The sequence below is a fragment of the Musa acuminata genome, chromosome BXJ3-9, assembly GCF_036884655.1.
Source record: "Musa acuminata AAA Group cultivar baxijiao chromosome BXJ3-9, Cavendish_Baxijiao_AAA, whole genome shotgun sequence".
NCBI lineage: Eukaryota > Viridiplantae > Streptophyta > Magnoliopsida > Zingiberales > Musaceae > Musa > Musa acuminata.
In genome coordinates this window covers 48842036-48862529 of record NC_088357.1, presented here as the reverse complement: position 1 = coordinate 48862529, position 20494 = coordinate 48842036, and the positions used below count along the sequence as shown (strand labels likewise).

Below are 20494 nucleotides of genomic sequence, written 5' to 3'. Positions count from 1 at the left end.
CCCGTGCACCTAACCGTGCTGACTCATCAGTCACGGTAATTTTGTTCACTAACAATATTTATCTGTAGATGTTTTTTTTTAATTTTTCAAAGGGTAAATGATTAATATGGGACTTGAGATCAGAACCTTACGATATATAATTAAAGTCTTTATCCGTTAAGTTAATTGACATCTTTAAAAATATGTCCTTCCAATCCTTAACCTATCTATTGCCGTGAGGTTTGGTATACATGTATGCATCAAATATCAAATTTCAGAATGCATCAAAAAAAGTAGTATGGATACTCCACCCAGCACAAAGCTTAGTTGTTTTTGTGTATTCAATATTTTGAGGTGAGATTTTCGTCGACACAGGAGGAAGATTTGATTCTCATCCTCCAATTCACGTACAAGAACAGAGCTCTTCTGTTTAGACAAATATGCCTAGGCAAGGGGTCTTGGAAATTAATTTGGAGGCCAAGATGATTCTAATTGAAAGGAAAACTCTCTCTCTCTCTCTACGTTTCGACGATGAATTGCTACCGAGCGAGTGAGAGGCTGTAGAGACGACAATGCAAAGGGCATGGTGACCCACCTTCCGATCATAACTTTATGCCCACAGTTTAGTTTGGGGGTCAATTGCCGAAGGGAGTCTTCTTCGACCGCCTCTTCCTCCTCACCGGAGATAACAACTCGTGTAGTGAGTGCTACACGAACCACGAGGAGTGAGGCAGTACACCTCTCATCTCTCCTGCTGGTTTACCTTACCTTAGAGCTCTTGTGGGGGGTAGAGGCTCCTCATCTGGTTCATCTAAGCTAGTTAAGTTACGTAGATAGATTGTCTCTATTGAAATATCCGAATTGATCAATATATTATCATGAATCTCAGATTCAAGAAGATAATGTGTCAACATCATATAAGCCATTTAATATAATAAAAATATATTTTATTTTATTTTATTTAAAAAAAGTTAGATAGATAGGCCCAACAATTAAAGATCCTAAAATAAATTAAAAAAATGATGATAAAACAGTAACATTCATATAAACTTCTGATACAATTGAGGATACAGGAATTATATATATATATATATATATATATATATATATATATATATATATATATATATATACATATATATAAAGAAAATTCATGCAATTGAAATAGTTGAGTGATGTGTATTATATGTAAACCTCCTCTAATTTAATCGATTTCATATATGTTTACTCTCACTAGCTTTGATTCAGACTCATTCCGAAAATCTAGAAAAAGGTTTAGTATGTCCATCGAATGTACTGTTTTAACACCAAAACCCCTAACAAATACATACAGGGTTTGACATCTTTTGTTTATGGAGAACGGAACCTCCGATGGCGATGGCTATGATGGATGGTCTTTTGGCTCTTATTCTCACCAAGTATCGATAGATAGTCTACGGAAAACATAAACGCGTATGGTACGGTTCGGAGGACAGCATGCGATTTGGAGAGAATGGGATACTTACAAAATGACATTTACCATGGCTTCTTCTCTCTCTTCCTTGGGAGGATACAGAGTATTTACCACCAGACTGTTGTTTCCATTCTATCCTTCCCATCTCTTCCTTTCTCTCTTCCACCTCTGAAAATAAAGTTCCATGGCTTGTTCCAGCTTGGGAGTGAAAAAAGGAGAGAAAACCATACCATGCAAGCACCATAAACATTTTATAAGCTTATATTTGAAACTAAGTTACTTATAAAATATGTTCATCAAGTAAATTATGGAAATAAGTTCTCCATCCATCATTAACCTCCTTAATAAGTATCTTTTGGTTTTCATGACTAAAAAAACATATCATTTTCACCATTCTTAGTATCTGGGAATTTTAGCTAGTTCCTGTTAACATAAAAATTACTTGAGAACCTCCTCTAATATAAGTTGCATTCCAGATTCCCAACTATGCTCTCAAACAGTAAAAAAACTCCCATCAACCTGGTTATATAACACATGAATAATACTAATACAAACATACTGTACTCACCACTAATACACTTGCCATTATTTGCCTTTTTAATCGGGCTTCGCTCTTACTCTTGCTGCACAAAAGGGATGGCTGGCCGTGCCTTGACAACATTCAGCACACCTCTGGCAGTTTGCTGTAATTGGAAGGAGAACCAAATTAGTACCTTTGGATGTATAGTTATATTGGGGCTGTCCACTATCAGTCAATATACAACTCAACAGCGATACCTCAAAGAAGGAATTGAAATTTAGGCGCATGAGAAATTGTCGTAGAAAAGGTGCTCGTTGACTTCCGGCAAGACGACTGCTACGTAATATTGTATAAAGAGAATTGGATTTCTTATTGAACTCCTGCCAGCCACAGTAATAGAGAATGAGCATGAAAATAGGAAGGCTAGTCTACTTCAAAATCTAAGATCTGATTAGACTAAACATGTAAAAATTTCATTGTATACCTTTCTTTATTTCTTATTGAACTCCTGCCAGCCACAGTAATAGAGAAAAAGACATTAAAAGTTTATTCACAAACTACATTGTATACCTTTCTTTATTTCCGGAGAACAATTATGTTCCTCTGTCTTATTCTATGATACTTAAGTCTACAATAAATAACTTACAAGCTAAAATGATATTAAGACTGCATTCATCTTTTTGCTATTTTTTGGCTTCTTAATTAGGTACTCAGTCTCCTTGGTATTCTAGGGAGACGCACAATCCTTGATCCCTTCACCCATATGCAATTGTTCAGGCATCCCCAAGCACAAAAGCGGAAGAAAACAAAGAGAAGAAATGACACTTCTTCTGTGAACAACAGCAATAAATCCCCTTCTTTAATAACCCTAGATGGCATGTCTCACTTGGCTTCTTTTGTTCTCTATTCCACATATCTGGGCCAATAATCTGAACAGATAATATCTTTAGTTTCGATCCTGACTAGGTGTATGTTAGGATTCCTTAATTTTAGAAGTCCTTAATTTTAGGGATTTGATATTAATCTTTATTTTTCTTATCTAGTTTTTCCTAGTTATGGTAAGAGTTTGTTAGGATTCCTTTGATATAACAAATTAGGAATTGTTATTTTTATTTTTTTAGGATTCTTAGTCCTAGTTGACTAGGGATTAAATAACCCTATAAATATGTAATGTCTTTGGCTATTCTCAAGTAATCAAATACAACTCAAAGCCTTTGGCTAACTTGGAGGTTGATCCTTTCGAAGTGATCAAAAGGAGGCTGATCCCCTCGAAGCGATCAAATCCCTATATCTTTTCTTAGATAAAAACATAGGGATTTATCGTATGGTATCAGAGCAACGTGTCCTTGGCGTTCCTAAAGTTCTTACGGTGTGTCCTCGACACTTTCTTAACGGTGTGGTCTCGATGTTTCCTCGGCGTTCCTAAAGTTCTTGTGGTGTGTCCTCGGCATTTCCTCGGTGTTCCTAAAGTTCTTGCGGTGCTTCTTCGGCATTCCCTCAATCTCCTCTCCGACGTTGCCACAGGCCTCGACGCCCACATCGCCAACAATGACTTTACCTTCAACGCCAAGTAAGTAGTGCTCATGCCCTTGACCCGAAATTAAAAACAAAACTTAAGAATTATAGATCTATAATCATATGCAATGACTACGGACAATTCTATGAAAACCTAATTTGAAGCATTCGAAGCAAAAAATTAGAGCAGGCTGCAAGAAACTTTCAATGATTTCAAAAAGAGTTTGCTTGAGAGTTTTAGCAAAATTCAACAAGATAGAAGTTCGACTTTTATAAGAAAATAACCTGACCGATCCGAATTCACAAGAAGAGGTTACCAAGAGCATGATAATGGCTATCCTCCCACATGAAAGTAGAATTTCCTAGATGGGAAGATGGAGATCCCACCAGTTGGATTTCTAGAGCAGAGAAATTTTTTTCGCTTTTATAGAACTCCATAAGATTCTAAAGTGGAAATAGCTTCAATCCAAGTAGATGGAGATGCTTTTCAATGATATGATTTGTATGAAACATATCATGGAATTCCTTCATGGAAGCAGTTCAAGAAAGGACTTCTTGTTCGTTTTAGACCATCTGAATATGAGAATGTTGATGGGCAGCTTGCTAAGATTCGTCAGACTTCTATTGTCTTAAAGTATCAAAGTCGATTTGAACGACTATCAAATCGGGCTAAAGATTGGTCTAAAAGACAATTGGTGGGAACATTCATTGCAGGTTTTAATTCAGACATTTGTTGTGAAGTTAAAGCTCGTCAACCTTGCACTATAACAGTTGTAATTTCTTTTGTACGATTGCATGAAGAAAAAATTAATATGAATAATCATCGAACCAGGAGTGTTAATAAACAGATGACTAGCAAGTCAACTACTCCAACCATTCGTAATCGAAATCCTGATACTAGATGACTAACCGAGAGGAACTCAAAGAACAATCAGCTTAGGGTTTGTGTTGGTATTATGATAAAAAGTGGAGTAACGAGCATCGATGCAAGCAAGGAAAACTTTTGATGATTGAACCAATTGAGGAAGAAACAGAGATTGAAGCTATAGACTCTGATCATGAAGGTACTGATAATGATGAGATTATTGAACCTGTCACACATACTGTTCATGCATTAGCCGACTATTCTAATCCTCAAACTATAAAAGTTGAAGGGCTTTTGAAATGTCAGCTCTGTACTGTTTGATTGATTCTGGTAGCACCAACAATTTTATGGATAGCAAGGTTGTTGCGTGATTGACCTATCGCATTGAACGTTGTGATAAATTCGAGATAAAGGTTATTGATGGACGAATTTTAACTTGTGATAGTAAGTGCTCCAAAGTAAAGCTTGTTATGCAAGGCCAAGAATTGCTCGTGGAGTGATCCTTCAGGCAATAAATGAGATGTAATGAATGGTAAAACAAAAACAGAATTGCTCGTATACTACTATTGGAGGACTATGAGGTTGTGCTTGGAATTGAGCATTATAGAAACCAATTGAAATCCTCAAGCAATTCAACTGTTGAAATGGATAATAGAAATGAAGTGAGATAAAGTAGACGACCTAAGAAACTCAAAGAGCACCAGTTGGACTTCAGGTTACACGTCTAGATGGAAGGTTATCCTACATTCTCTCCTTGATCAAGCTTCACAGGTACCACTTTCTTTGGCAATACGAGTTGCTTCGCTTCGTGGGACATTGTGCTTACATATTAAGCCGCCACCTTCTGATCAATTGTGGTTTGGCTTTATAACAATGCCAGAATTAGATTAGAATTTGGCCTCATTAGTTGGGGATCGAAAAATAACTAGCAGCCATATTGCTTTGCTTTTTGGCAATCGAGTTAAGGCTGCAATTCGGGATAGTTTGATGCTTCCTAACTATGAAAGCATATGCATCCCAGAGATGTTAGCAGAAAAGGATGATTAGATCCCAAGGAAAGTTGCACCATTCATATGGATCAACAATGTATAGTATGGACATGGCAGGCCCTGAGCTCACAATGCCCCAAGATAGGGATAAGATTATTCAACTTCTAAGAGATAATCTCGTAGTCTCACAAGCTAGAATGAAGCAACAAGCTGATAAGCACTGTAATGAGTGAGAATTTGCAATGGATGATTGGGTTTTTTTCGACTTCAGCCTTATAAGCAAACTTCTATAAAGGTTCGGACTTCTATGAAGCTATCCTCGATTCTTTGGGCCCTATAAGGTGTTAAAACGCATTGGCTCAGTTGCTTATCGCTTGAACTTGCCAACAAACTCTGAGATACATCCAGTTTTTCATGTTTCTTCTCTTAAAAAGAAGTTAGCGGCGGATGATGTGGTGCAACACCATTTGCCAGATATTTCTTCTACTGGTGAGGTTCAAATCCTACCTCAAGCCATACTTGATCAACATGCCATGATGCGTCATAGATATCCTATCACTGAGGTGCTTGTTCAGTGGGCCAACTTACCAATTGAAGATACCACCTGGAAGTCTTACAAAACTTGGAGAAGTTTCCAAAATTTATTGTTGCTCAACCTTAAGGACAAGGTTATTTTGAAGAGGCGGGAAATGTTAGAATTCCTTAATTTTACGAATCCTTAATCTTAGGGATTTGATATTAATCTTTATTTTTCCTATTTAATTTTTTCTAGTTATGGTTGGAGTTTGTTAGAATTCTTTTGATATAGCAAATTAGGAATTGCTATTTTTATCTTTTAGGACTCCTAGTCTTAGTTGACTAGGGATTAAATAACCCTATAAATATGTAATACCTTTAGCTATTCTTCTCAAGCAATCAAATACAACTCAAAACCTTTAGCTAACTTGGAGGTTGATCCCCTCGAAGCGATCAAATCTCTATCTCTTTTCTTAGGTAAAACCTTAGGGTTTTATCAGTGTACATTCATATTTTGAGTGCTTGTCTACACCAAATAGGTTTTAAAGAGAAAGCTACTACATAAAAACAAACTCAGACTTCAAAATCTAATCAAGGGAAATTAATGGCCATAGTTGAGGTAAAAACAGGTTTCAGAAGAACATAGCCAATACCAAGGAATCAGCATCATATATCGTATGAGTGCTTTCCAATCCGATTTAATTTTTCCATCTTAGTATTTATTGTGTAAGACTACCATTCGTGAGACCAATGAAAAATCAGATGCTATTACAAATATCACGCCCATTATTTGATAATATCTTTAGTCACATCCTTTTCACATGGTGTCCATAGTTGCATTTTCTCGTACGCTACTATAGACCCCCAAAATTGAAGAACCGATGGCCTTCATTTCACAGCAAAGTACAAGAAAACATTTTGCAGCCAAAGAAAAGTGCTGCAGAAACAAATGGTTCCCACAATATGAAGTGTCTGAATAAGAAATATTTTGATTACCTCAGTTATATGCTCCAATTCGGATATATTTGGATTGCTCTCGTACTGTTCAATAATCCAGCAAAACTGCAGGCAAAGTTTCATGATGCTGTCCAGAATTCTAGAGACTGATCCAATGTCTAGAAATGATTGTGAAATCAAAGCAGCCAAATATCTGTAGATCATTGATTATATATAACCAGTTGTCAAAAGCAACAAAAATGTGCATGTTAACAAGAACCTAAACATTGGCATGTTATCTACCAATTGTTTTTAAACAATGACGTCACACACTTGAAGGTCACAACTATACAAGCATCAACAATGACAAATGGTGCAAGATACCCATGCTTAAAGTGAAATTTACAGAAAAAAAAAAAACAATGAACATCAGACACATTTATGACCGAACAGTTGTTTGAAAAAGCAAAAGATATTACTCACCAAGGATGACTGATACCAGTCATTGGCCAGACCAATACAGGACAAATTGATTGTTTCCAACTAGACCATTACTGGACTATTAAAATAACAACAATCTTAAATCATTTTTGTAATTTTGGCTCAATAATTTTGCAATATGGTTAAGATCTATTGCAACCCATATCTAAAAGAAATACATAAAAATCCTGTTGAAGAACTAAATGGAAGGCATAACTCATGTATTACAAACATATGATTGAAATTTTGGAACACCAGTAAATTGCATATAGTTAAAAATTAAATATCATATTTATTAATGGCCAGCTATCACCAAGAAAGAAACCGGTTAGTCTGCATACTGGTTTAGCATTTTACATCCATACCAATCAGTACTATTTAAATGTCAAAGTTGAAGGAAAATTTATTCATGCACAGAAAAAATCTTACAACCAGTGACAATTGTGAGATTAAAAACTTCCATGAGATTTACATTGTTAGCAACAAAACCATTTAGTACAAATAAAAGTCAAAAGAGGATCTGAATTTCCTAGAACCATGTTAATAATTGACCTTGAGGTGCCAGAGCAGCTTCTTGGTCTCATGTTTAAACACGATTGGAAGAATAACAGGGTTCTTCAATAATTTGTTTTTGTTAGTTATCTCATAATTTCATATAAACTAAAACAGCAGCTTCATTTTACTAGTAAGACAATTGACAACAAAAACTACAGAAAAGTTCTCAAGTAGAAGGAACAACTTGGTACGTACTCTTGATGAAAACCCACTAGCTCAGTAAAATCACGAGAATCTTGCAGATGAGCTTGTAGAACATTCCACTGAGACTCTATCACATCTACCTGCAATAAACTATAATCGTCTATGAAAGCTAATTATAACCGAGAACAAGTAATTGTTCATCATTCTCATGATTTCATAAAGTACATAGAGAACTTATTTAAAAAAGAAAATCTTGTTGGTATCTATTGATCAAGTTTAATTTGGGCTATATTCAGATCAGGTCAACAGAACCCTTCACCCAAAAACTCAATTTGGGGTAGAAACAAAAGACCATAGTGTAGCAATTTATCTGAATCATGAACAAGGAACAAAATAGCAGAACAGGGAAGAGTCACAAAGGAATCTAATATTTCAACATAGCAGAAATTGGTTACACTTGAACACTTGTTTAAAATGGCGATCAACCAAAATCACTTGAGGATTGCTTGGCCATTGGCAATACCACAACCTTTTACTGACCTGTTTGTTTGCAATGCAATTCCCTGCCAGGCTAGTCTCAACCTGGTCAAACTTATCAAAGACATCTTTGATTGCACAAAATCCAACAACTAAAATGGACAGACCACGTTCCTGCTGTCATCAATACTCAAGTCCCATTCTATTCTATTGGTAATTAGAAAAGAAACAATAGGGTTATAGTTGCAACAGTTAGAATTTATCTTCACATCAATTTTGTGATCAAATCTTATGACAAATGTAACAAAAACATCTAATTTGTTTGTCAAAGCGATAAGAGCACGACCATCATCTATACTCAATAGGATAAGTATTTCAAGGAAAACAACTTTTGGTAGATTACAAAGGAGAGAGAAGGGAGCAAAGAGGGCAGCAAAAGTCAATGTTGATCGCAGAGAAAGAAGAGGAGAAAGAGAGGGTGGCGGTGATGAAAGGTACTGGCCATGCACAGAACAGAAGAGATAGGGAGGAAGAGGAAAGGGAGAGACAAGGCAAGGAGACATAGCCAACAGACAGAGGAAACACAACCAATAGCAGAAGGTTAGTGGCAAAATTGCTAGGTAAAGCATAGGTGTGTTAGGAGTAATGAGGATATGTATTTCACTCCTTTGATGCAAGGAAATACAATAGAGAGAGAGAGAGAGAGAGAGAGAGAGAGAGAGAGAGAGAGAGAGATTTGAACAGGAAAAGTGACAAGGCCAGACATGGTAGTTAAGCAATATAGAAAAGAGTGGTTCATTGCCTGAAATATGGACATGGGGTATACTACTGAGAGGTGCTTGTTCATAGACAATTTTCATCATAGTTAATATCTTTCAAGATTAACCAAAAAGATATTCAGAAATCTCATGGAAATAGGTCAGGAAGCAACATGAATCCCCATAGAAAAAATGTTTGACATAGTTTAAGCAAAGCTTACAACGCACACGATGCTGTAAATTGCCACTACTTTGTTATGAAGAGATAGAAGTTGTGAAGAGATAGAATTACCTTTTAACAGAAAGGACTCAAAAAGTAGTTCAATTTAACATCAAAGCAACTAATGACAAGCCATCTGTAGATACACTTCAATATTCATTAAGTTGCAGTTTAAAATTTTGTAAGTAGCAAGATTTCAACTTCAAATAAAAAAGGCTTTTGCAACACTAACATGATGGGAAAAGCAGATTTATCACAAATACCTGGATATAGAACTGCAGATTTCTAATCAAGAAAGTCATATGCTCCCTAACTCGCCACATGGGCAAGGAGCGTCGACGACGATGTTGAGGTATTGAGTTATTCTTGCAGTCCCTTCGATTATTAGCAAAGTCAATGTGATCTTGATGCATTACTGCAGCCCATGATTTCTCTAATTCCATCTGTGTTCTCTTGAGTCTGATCAAATACTGGAAAACCTTGCGATACCTGAACCAGATGTGCTGCTATCATATATAAGACGAACATCATATATTTGCACATGCTTCATATATCACCCAATATGAACATGAGTTACTACAAACTTGATGTTAAGAAAACTTTAATTGATGCCACTCTGAATTTTATAGTCACTATAACCACAGTTATTCTCTTCCAAAGTAATGCAAAATTGCAAACTACAAACTTACTTAGATATCACCTCTTGAGTGAAAAATAGCTGCAATGGCCAATCAACAGAATATTCAAGAGCAACGCCATCCCAACCATCTAGTGATGACTCAGCTAAAGTCCTCCCTTGCAAAGGTACCAAGTTTCCATCAGCATTGCTCTTCAGCTTTGGAAAATCCACTTGAGTGGCAGTCATGTTAATTCCAAATGAAGGCATTCTGAATAAGCAAGAACTCACTTAACTCTCAAATTTAAAAATAAAAAAAAAAATCTATAGGTGACAAAAAAATGCGGTTGTCATTCAATTAACCACTGTAAAGCATGTAAGGGCATAACCTTAATGATACTCTTGGAAAGTACTTATCTTCGTCACTTACAGTCTTTAATGCAGCCTGCATCAGACAACACTAGATCTGTTACTCTTTTGATATAGAAGTTAGCACAACAGAATCCTATATAGCATGTTCAGATCAGTTAACTACCGAGTAGTTAGTTACATGATACTGTTCTATGTTAAAAAGCTTTAGAGAAGAAGCGGAATAATACACAAAAAAAGCTATATAAAATTTTCTTTGTATTAACAGTACTTAAATCTTACCAACTGAAATGGGACCATCAAATCTGCTTCAGCAGTTGACTGACGAGGAGGTAGACGCATCAATTGACGGCTCTCCTCAAGAAAACACTAATGGCTCCCATAGATTGAAATTATGTCAGATAAGAAGCATATACGCTGGACAAATATTTTTTAGTAATAGATAAACAGAAAAGCAAAAGGTTAAGAATAGTAAAGAGACAGTAAAATGCAACTGTTCTGCATATACAGAATGGAACAGGTCCCAATGTGTCCCAAGTTATAGTTCCTTACCTGGAAGAAATCACCTTTCGCTAACAAAAAATAATCCTTTAGGGCTTTCAGGTGGCCATTTAGATCGGCTCGTACAACCACAAGCTTTTACAAGCAAGAATATAAAATTACTACATGACAAAGAACCCAAAATATGCAAAATAGTCATATTGGGGCCAAAAGTTACCTGCCAAAGATGATTAGCTGCAATAGTGCGAATTGAGCTAATAGCAGATTCGAACAACCTTTTCTGAAATTCAGATGATTGCTACATATAATGGGAAAAAAAGTTTAATAGTGCTACAAGATGGCTAAGGTGCATCCATTTAAGCATTGATGTTTTTGTAAACTAGCAAGAGTGAAAATGCAAAAAAATGTGAAACCTTTAATTCTTTAAGCATTGCATCAATTTTATCAGCCTCGGATTGTGGAAGTAAGTCTTCAGCAATCAAATTGGTACTCTGAGGTATTTCTCTTTCGAGACCAAAAGTTCCTAGAAAACCTTGAACTCTACAAGATCCTTTTAACACTGATTGGCGCACAGAGGATTCCTGTAGTCTAAAACTAGAAGTAGGATTTCGAAGAACCTTAACTGCTTTACCAGCAAAAAGAATTGATTCAGCAACACGCATATTTATATACTCTGGTAGCATTTCCTGCATTAATATTGCCAAAACGCAAAGGTGATTAGTGGATTGGTAATAATAATAAATGAGCTTCTTACCTGAATAACAGTGTTAAAGAGTCGAGGCAGTAACTTAAAAGACAACAACAAAACATGCACTAGTAATTATCACAACTCAAATTCTCATGTCTATTGGAATCTAAGCTTAATAGGATAAGCATGTGAATCCCAATGAAAGCAAACAAGAGTCGTATAATTAGATGACCTGAAGAGCAACAAGTTTATCATACTTAACATTGAAAATAACAGGATTATGATATTAAAAAATGTTCACATAATATGACTAAGTGAAGGTGAAAAAAGAAAATGCAATTTGACATTGTGGCATTATGGTTTCTCTTGGTTTGGCATAAAGGTAGCTGTAGAAGGATTCAGCATGATTCTTCAAGTAATTAAGCACAAAGAGAAAAACAAAAGCATACCAGTTTAAACTCATCAGAAAGCATGCCATTGACACCGAAGCGGGTTATGGCTGAAACAGGATGGAACTGACATCCTGGCTTAGTCTCACATCAGAAGTATGCAAAAACTTGGATTGCCATAAGTGTAACTTTGGCGTAAGCATTCTCAACAAGTTAAGAAGTCATTCTCATGCTGCTTCATTTTGGGCTGCTGTTGCCTTGGCTTGTTTCATTATGTAACTTTTAGATCACCTTTAAAAAGATGTTCTAATAAATACTTCTTTATATGCAATTAAATCATTAGTTTCCTTCATTTTGTTCTTGTTTGCTAAGGCTTATTTCTTTTCTATATATAGAGATCAACCGGGCCTTGCAAATTAAGCATCATTAAATTAATTGTTTGTTTTATGTTTGTAATAAAGAACTATCACATTGCCATTCAACACTTGTATAAAGATTTCAGCTAGTAAATTGACATTGAATATTTCATGCTTTCCACTCCAACATGTAGGATAGAGTATTCTTGATCAACACATCACAATTTTACATTTCACGATGTGAACTACATGACATAGGTATAATCACATGCTGTAAAGAAATTGCACATAAATGAATCATCCAAGTACAAGCACCAAATAAATCAAATTATATCATACTTCAATTCATTTTAAATTTTTTTCACAAAAGAACCATTATAATACCCTGTAATAAAAATCCATGTTGGTGTCAAAGGATACCAATTTGAGGCCTTGGAACGACAATATGCACAGACTTATCCTTAAAAGTAGAGAAGTTGTTTCGACAACTGGAACCTTTGTCATCCATATACCAACCTAAAAATGCTTGATACAAACACTACTGGTTCAAATATATCAGTGATAACATGGATGGTCATTCTGCAATGAACCTGATGTACCACCCAATTGGTTGGAAACCACCATTGAGTGAACATCATGGAATCTGGTTGGAACCAATGAAGTCCTATTATTATATAAACATTTGGTTTAGGGTGGTTTACAAATACACCTCTCTACAAAATTTCATGTGTTCTGTCATGTCTTGTTGGCTCTCCTCCATTTCTTCTCAGCCTCTTGGCCTCTCCACAACATAACTTCAACCCCATGAGATAAGTTTCCATTCCACCTCTCATAGGTCCTGCCTTCACCTTTGGTTTCATTTTCATTTTTTTGGTCCTTTTCCGTTTTCCATGAGGACCAGTGATTTAAAAAGCACTAGGCGCTCGCCCAGGCACTCGCCCGAGCAAAGCGAGGCGCTAAAATATAAAAATATATAATATAATTAATATAATTATTTAAATAAAAAATATGCTATTAAATTAAGAAAATCGGATACAAAATCACAATGTCATAATAATAAAAAGTCTCAAAAATAAAAAACAATAAAATTTTACATCAAATCTATTGAGTTGCTCTGTACACTTGCCATTTATTCTAAAACCTAACAATAATTTTAAATAAATAAAAATTAATAGTATTAAAATCAAAATAAAATATTATTAATCTAATAAATAAAAATACTATTATTATATTGTTAATATACTGTTAACAGTATAGTGAGAAGAGTGTGAGAAGACCGAGGTTGTTGAGGCAACAACAGTAGTAGCAGGCGGCAGCGGTAGCGGGAGCGAGAGCAGCAAGCAGCGGCTGCAGCAGGAGCGGCAAGCGACAGCAGGAGTGGGAGCTGCGAGCGATAGCGACGAGTGACAATAGCAGCGACGAGCGACGATTGTGGCAGCGGTGAGAAGTCGGCGAGCAACGATTGTGGCAGCGTTGAGTAGCGACAGTAGCGGCGAGTAGCGACAATGGCAGCGGTAGCAGAGAGCAGCGACAGCGGAGAAGAAATCTCGGCGGCAAAATCGAGAGTGTTAGGGTTGGGGAAGTCGAGGAAATCGCAAGAGGGAGTCTATCGGTGATTTAGTTGGTTCGATTGAACCAACTAAAGCACCAGAGACCGAACTAGACGTAAAACACCGGTTCGGTCACCTGGTTTAACCCGGGCGCTCGCCCGAAGCGCCAGGCGCCTGGGCTCGGGCGAGCGCCTAGGCAGCGCCTCGTTGAAGCAAGACGCTTGGACATGAAGCAAGGCGCTCGGGCCTCACCTCGCCTCGCCCGAGTGCCTAGGCGAGCGCCCAAGCGCCTATTGAAATCACTGTTTAAGACATATGCCCACACTATGTACAGAATGAAATCAGCGAAATAAAACTAATTTTGACCAAGTAGATCAACAACGTATACCAAAGATATATGAAACCCCAAATGCCAATCAGTTAAAGCTCCATCATCAGTTGATTTCTGCATCAAATTTGTGATGTCATCAAGATGAGATAACTCATGGCCCTCAGTCTTCCGATCTTGTCTGCAAAATGACGGAAAGAATAATAAATGCTAACACAACCATTTCTAAACCTAAAATCTCATATTTTAGTGCAGATGACATAGATTCTTTATTGCTATTTGTTCTTGTTTGCATACAAGTTACAGCTTGGGATATTCAATATGAAAAAGTTCAAAATGTTTAAATGCTAATGTAACCACTGTGAACCTAAAATCTCATTTTATATATTTATAGTCGATGAAGATCACATAAGTTCTTCTTTGCTACGCAATCTCATTCATAATTAAGTTACAGCTTAAGAGTTTCAACATGTTGAATGGCCAAAATAATCATTTCTGGAGATATAGTTAATTCATGAGAAGGACAGGAAAAAGAATGGAAACCATCACAAAAACTAACCAAAACAATTAGATATATATGTACACCACTTAGGTCACTGCCCTTGGTCTAAGATTCAGTGAAAATGAAATTGTCACCATCATCGGGTACATTAGGAGTTCATTGGCTGAAGGTGAGATGACTTTTGCACATATGCAACCAGAAATATCTGCTGAGAATGAAATGCAGAGCAGAATGATATCAATAGTTTACCACACACTTCCTGGTTCTTGTTACTAGTGTGCCATGTTCTTTTTTCTCATGGTTCCACATTCTCAAGATTCAGTTGCCAACTCAAAATTTTTTTAAATATATCTCCTACATGCTAATAGTAATAATCTTTAACCTGTTCAACCGCCAGAAATTCTGAAAGATTTTCATCCATGCATGTGCAGAGCAAGTTATGAATCTATAAATGCTTGAAAAGCATTATAGCATAATCAAATCCATATGTAGTGCTAAGTATTATTAACAAGCTGAACATGGGTGGGTTCGGACCAAGCTCAAACATATTTGAATACTATTTAAATAAGCTTGGATACATGATGAGCTAAAAAGGCCAGCTCAATCCCAACCAACCAGGACTAAGGCATGTTCAAGATATTATTTAGGGCTAAGGACTGAGTAGAGGATCAGACAGTGGAAAATACAGGTCGAGTAGCCTGATTAGATGTCTCACAGACATTAAAATAAGGAAAGAAAAGTGCTGTAGTTTTTCTGCCAGACATAACATATGATATATGTGAATAGAAAGAAAATTTTGACATTAATTTTTGTCAGGTCAAAGAGTCACAGATTTTTAAACTTAAATACCTCTGGATGAAAAACTCTCCATGCTGATCTTGAAGGATACCATATACCATCCAGTATGTGAGTTGGTTGTACATAACCTGGTGACCATGCCAAAGGAGCCTATGCTTTTGCAGATAGAAATCGAGAAATTAATTTTATAAATAAGTTCAAGTTCTAAGTGTAAATGAAACAGTAAGAAAAATATCCAGACATTTGCCAATCAATGATGAAAAGGATGAACATGTGCATATATGAAAAGTAAACTAAAATTAGATACAATTTTCTCCTAAATGAGTAATATATTATTTCAATGGTGTGTGTTCACCTCCTATATCATGAGCCTATTACAGGATGGATGTATCCTTTTTCTTCTTTTGGTCATGTCCATCTAACCCCATGATATTAAGGTCATCCAAGAATACGGTCCACACTCCAATGTTTCTTCTTTAAAAAATTAGAAGAAGAAGAAGAGAATGTTCTTCTTCCCTGAACCTCATAAAAAAAGAAGGAAAAAAACAGCTTAATCTTGCACATTCTCCTCACAAGTATTCGTTTATTATCTTTAGACCAATGTATCTACAAATTCTTGCACTTGACAATTTAGAGGTTTTAACCAACACAATTCAGTTGGAGAATGGCAAATACAAGATGATCTAATCAGCTTAACAGCCTAAATAGCAAAATGGAAACTCTAATGCATAGTTCACCACTCGTTTGAGGCATCACAATGAGTCATCTGTGTCAGGCCTAAACCTGTTGCAGCAAGGTCAAAATTGTAAGATAATCCCACAGATCATCAAAAATCATGAATCAGAACATACCAGGCTTTCTCATCCTTTTTTTTCTCCGACTTGTGTGTTGTGTGTGCATGAAAATGAGCAACAACTATTGATCACTTGAGAATGGAAGATTCAGAGATAAATATCTGGATATAATTTTACAAGAAAGAACATGAAACAAATGCTAGAAACATATGAGCTATTAAAACTTTTTTTATAGAAAACCAACTGCATACCTTTGAATGCATGCTTGCAATTCAGGAACACCACAATGGCAACGTTTGTGCAAAAGATTAAGAAGTTGTCCTCCTCGAATATCTTCACGTTCAATTTCCACAATAAGCTCATATAGAGGAGGTAAGAGGACCTCGAACTAAAATGTTTTTGGTTAATTATGATGTGCAGAAATAAATTAAGTAATTGATATGTAGAAACCAACAATATCATATTATTAAACAAATAATAACATGACTTACATGACGACTGTAAAAGAATATTGTTCTTCACAATGATAAAAACAACAGACAATTATTATACTAGTATCTATGCCACTATGCCCATCCTAAGGTAATATTTCCAGATAACTAACACAAGTGGTAGAACCAATTTCTGATGTTCTATTAAGCTATACTAGGAACTGCATCATTAGAATATCAAAAAGATACAGAGACAACCTAGCAGAAAAGGTCACCAAAAGGAATAGTCAAACTTCAGTGTACATCTTTCAGCCCAGGTAAACAATGTGTATATCTTCAATCCAGATTTTTTTTCCCATTCTTTAAGAGACAATATGGGTCAGTGAAACATTAACAAGTGACTTAATCAGTATTTTCTTCAGGATCATCAATAAGAATTACTGGTATCAAGGTTCTATAGCTGAAAGTGTGAAAAAAATAATGGCGAAAAACTTCATCTGATTTCTCAATTGTGTTCTTTGATGTCATCTTTAATAACTCTTTATCATTATTCATATCAACATGAAGCAAGCAAATGCAATTATCATAATCATTCAGCTAACCTGCAGAAATTATATATTTCAGAAAGCAAAATGGTGCATAAATATTTTACTCTATCTTCTTTCTCATCCTTGTGGGAGACAACTGAAAGTGAAATCAGATCCTTTAAGTAAAATATCATCACATAAACACTCCCACGAAGACTGAGTTAAAGGAGACCCAAATTTAAAGAATCTCCACAGAGCAACAAAGTGGTGCTAGTGTGTTACAGACAAACTACCTGGAATAACCAGAAACATGGGTGATCCTTGCTAAATTTGGGAAAATCAATATTCATCATATGTGGAGCAATTCTGATTCATTGTTATAGCCACTCTGCTAAACCATTGCCAAGGCCCTCTGTCAAGCCCATACTGCTTCTGATCTTCGGTTGTATGTTCAGTAGCGGAGAAGGCAAAAGGCTTACATTATCAACAACCAGAACCATTATCGTCACCGTAGAGACTGCTCTATAAGGGTTGTAGGCCTGAATGACCGAAGAATCGGCCACATGTGTATATGTATTGTAGTATATCTGTAGGAAACTTGCAGCACTACATTTTGTTGTCAGGTCCTCGGAACACTATTGAACTACTAAACTTGGCTCATGGTGCGTGATGAGGTTGTCGTGACGGCATGTACAAGCTTTCACCAACATATTCATTCCACGGATAAGACCGTCACAATAATATCTGATGCTCCAGTCTGATAACCCACATGATCAGTGAGACTGGCCATAACTTACCCATATGTCAACATCATCATACCTTGCAATACTTTTCAACATGGTACTTCCAAGATTCACTTGCCTCAAATTATGTCGCATCTGTGCGTAATGGTTCTTTATTCTGGTCATGGCAAGGAATGATATTTAAGATTTTTGGGTGGGGTGATCTAGCCTCAACATCATCACGACACATGGTGCGGCAATTATGTCTTTCCTCAAGCTGTAGCACATTGGTATCAATGGCTTATAGTTGTTGCATAAGCATTGGTAATTATAGTCAACACAAAGTGTCAGTACAGAGATCAGGTCAGGCTGCAATAATTAGGTCAGCTATTGATACAAAAGTGTCAATAGTAGGTCAGTTATGCCATTATGGTCGAATCGCAATAATTGGTATGCGAGTCGACCTAATACTAGTCATGGTGAGAGACTCGCGTAGGAAATGACTATCCCACAACTGGGCTAACCCTCGCATGTGGACTACGTTGGGCCTTGACGAGAACGTCAAACCCTTAAGTGGGAGAGATTATACTACCCAAATTAATCCCATATCGGAAGTGGACAAAGACCAACATTAACTTGTAAGGGTATGATGAGTGTATTATTGTAAACTTGAGCTTAAGTATTTTTGTGTCGGTGATTTAGACTCAATAAAGTTAATAAATCAATTAAATTATCCCATACGGGTTACCTAGATTAGACAATGCAAATGGAGGATAATTGAACCCTAAGAGTGACTATTAACAATAGAGCTAACAGTGATTGTTAACAACTCAATAAAATATGAATAAAACAAATTTCAAAATCATATGAAAGAAGTCAGTTTTCCAATCTCAAAGGAACAAGATACCTTGTTGAGGCCTTGGGTTACAGTTGCCAAAATTGGCAAAGGATCAGACAGCAAATTCTGCTCAACCTGAAGAACAGCAGCTCTATAAACTGACAAAATCTCCACAATGCCATTTGCAATGGCCCTTCGATAGACGCTTCCTTTCCTCGGTTTCCCTTTCAGAAGTTCAGGACTGTGAGGCAGAGAGAAATCTTTTGTTGACTGTATGAAACTTAAATTCCGAGATATGGTTGCAAAATGATCAAGTTCCCTATAGTAGAAACCCAATGATATGAGTCTCTGGATAACATTCCTGCAAACAAGTTTAAATAGGTAATCAGATAACAAGAATCCACACCTTTTACATGCAAACATTACCAATTTTTTGAAAAGAAATTATATGAAAGGTATAATGTAAAGAAACATTGAACCAAGAGGTAAAAACTGAGGAAATACCACTAGGAAAAAAAAATGAGATCCTCTTGGCTTTTAAGCTAGTAAACAGATTAAATGGTTGACAAGCTTTGGCATTTTCTTGAAACTGGTATCACAACTATTAAGTGCTGATGCAATCGTGGAATCAAGATTAATTATGTCACCGTTGGCAATCAAACTATGAACCGGTTCACCCTCCATCATCGGCAACTACCAAGCACTACGCAGTTGAGAGCAAGTCCAAATCTCTTCCCCATTAGATACATGGACAACACTTAACCATACTAAGGTAAACTTCACCAGCAACACCACTACTGCAACAGCGACAAGTACCAACTCAATTCGTGAATCATAACCATCCCAGAATGGGCCATCGATGATGCATTGATGACTAAGAAACTTGCAAAATCCTCGGTGATAACGTCCATAACTAGGAACCCTAATTGGGATCGCAAGTAACTTGCAAGCAAAACCATCCGATCCCACGATTCGAGAAGACAGAAGCCATTCTTCGAGGTGCCAGTGGAAGATGATCGCATAGGAGGAAAAGCGGAGATATACCTTTCGGAGGGGTGGAGAAAGGACAGATCGGGGGCGAGTCTAAAGGTGGGCTCGTCCGGGAACTGGTGGAGCGGATTGTCTGCGGCGCCCAAACCTAGGGTCTCGGCCTGCTCCCTCTCGTCGATCACGAAGTCGCCCGTGAAACCAAGGAGCGCGAGGAGGAGCTCGTGAAGCATCTTCCTGTCGCGCTCTCACTCCCCTCTGCTTCTCGCTGGTTCTATCGTTCTATAGGCGCGGCGGCGCGATGCCATTTCAATTCTCGAGTCGGAATTGCTGCTACTGCGATTTGAGTCAGGTTCGGCAGCACGGGCGGTTTGGTTAGATGGGGTTGAACGTGTTGAGCTCAGCTCGGTACGGTCTCGAGTTCGTGTTAGTGTCCACGATAATTGACACGTGTTCGGATGACAATGAAATTATGCCAGAATAAAAGAAAAGAAAAGATTAGTGCGTAAAATCATTAAAAGTATTTTATTATGTCATGAAAAGTTCTTGGTTTTGGGATTATTGAAGCATCCATAGAAATCATGATGATGAACTATAGGATTTGATGTTTTAGGTGGACAGACGTAGGCAGCAGTCTTTCCCCAGAATAGAATAATGTTACTACAAGTTTTATGTGTTTAGATAGGGTACA

General features: G+C 36.8%; 1 protein-coding gene across 5 annotated transcripts; it reads right to left on the bottom strand.

Annotated features, from left to right (window-relative positions):
• Nucleotides 1-1232: 1232 nt before the first annotated feature.
• On the bottom strand, nucleotides 1233-20164 carry LOC135581238 (gamma-tubulin complex component 4-like). Of its 5 annotated transcripts, none has more exons than XM_065169247.1 (17): nucleotides 19861-20161; nucleotides 18886-19177; nucleotides 16550-16686; nucleotides 15556-15654; nucleotides 14265-14385; nucleotides 11307-11579; nucleotides 11111-11191; nucleotides 10945-11028; nucleotides 10675-10761; nucleotides 10413-10468; nucleotides 10097-10294; nucleotides 9671-9896; nucleotides 8004-8092; nucleotides 6834-6987; nucleotides 2210-2332; nucleotides 2001-2115; nucleotides 1233-1630 (listed from the first exon to the last, which is right to left on the bottom strand). In XM_065169247.1, the coding sequence occupies exons 1-16, from the start codon at nucleotides 20034-20036 to the stop codon at nucleotides 2047-2049; spliced, it is 2265 nt and encodes a 754-aa protein (XP_065025319.1). In that variant the 5' UTR covers nucleotides 20037-20161; the 3' UTR covers nucleotides 1233-1630; nucleotides 2001-2046. The 5 variants fall into 5 exon arrangements, with proteins under 5 accessions (XP_065025319.1, XP_065025320.1, XP_065025321.1 ...); XM_065169248.1 differs by having other exon boundaries at nucleotides 1233-1600; XM_065169249.1 differs by lacking the exon at nucleotides 1233-1630 and adding an exon at nucleotides 1802-1855.
• Between the last annotated feature and the right edge of the window lie 330 nt (nucleotides 20165-20494).

Bases quoted from the DNA above. Each gene is read 5' to 3' on its own strand.
- LOC135581238 (XM_065169247.1), bottom strand. From the start codon at position 20,036: ATGCTTCACGAGCTCCTCCTCGCGCTCCTTGGTTTCACGGGCGACTTC. The intron at 14,386-15,555 runs GTATTTAAGTTT...GTCATTTTGCAG, and splicing joins GGAGAGTTTTTCATCCAGAG to ACAAGATCGGAAGACTGAGG. The intron at 11,192-11,306 runs GTTTCACATTTT...CATTATATGTAG, and splicing joins CAATGCTTAAAGAATTAAAG to CAATCATCTGAATTTCAGAA.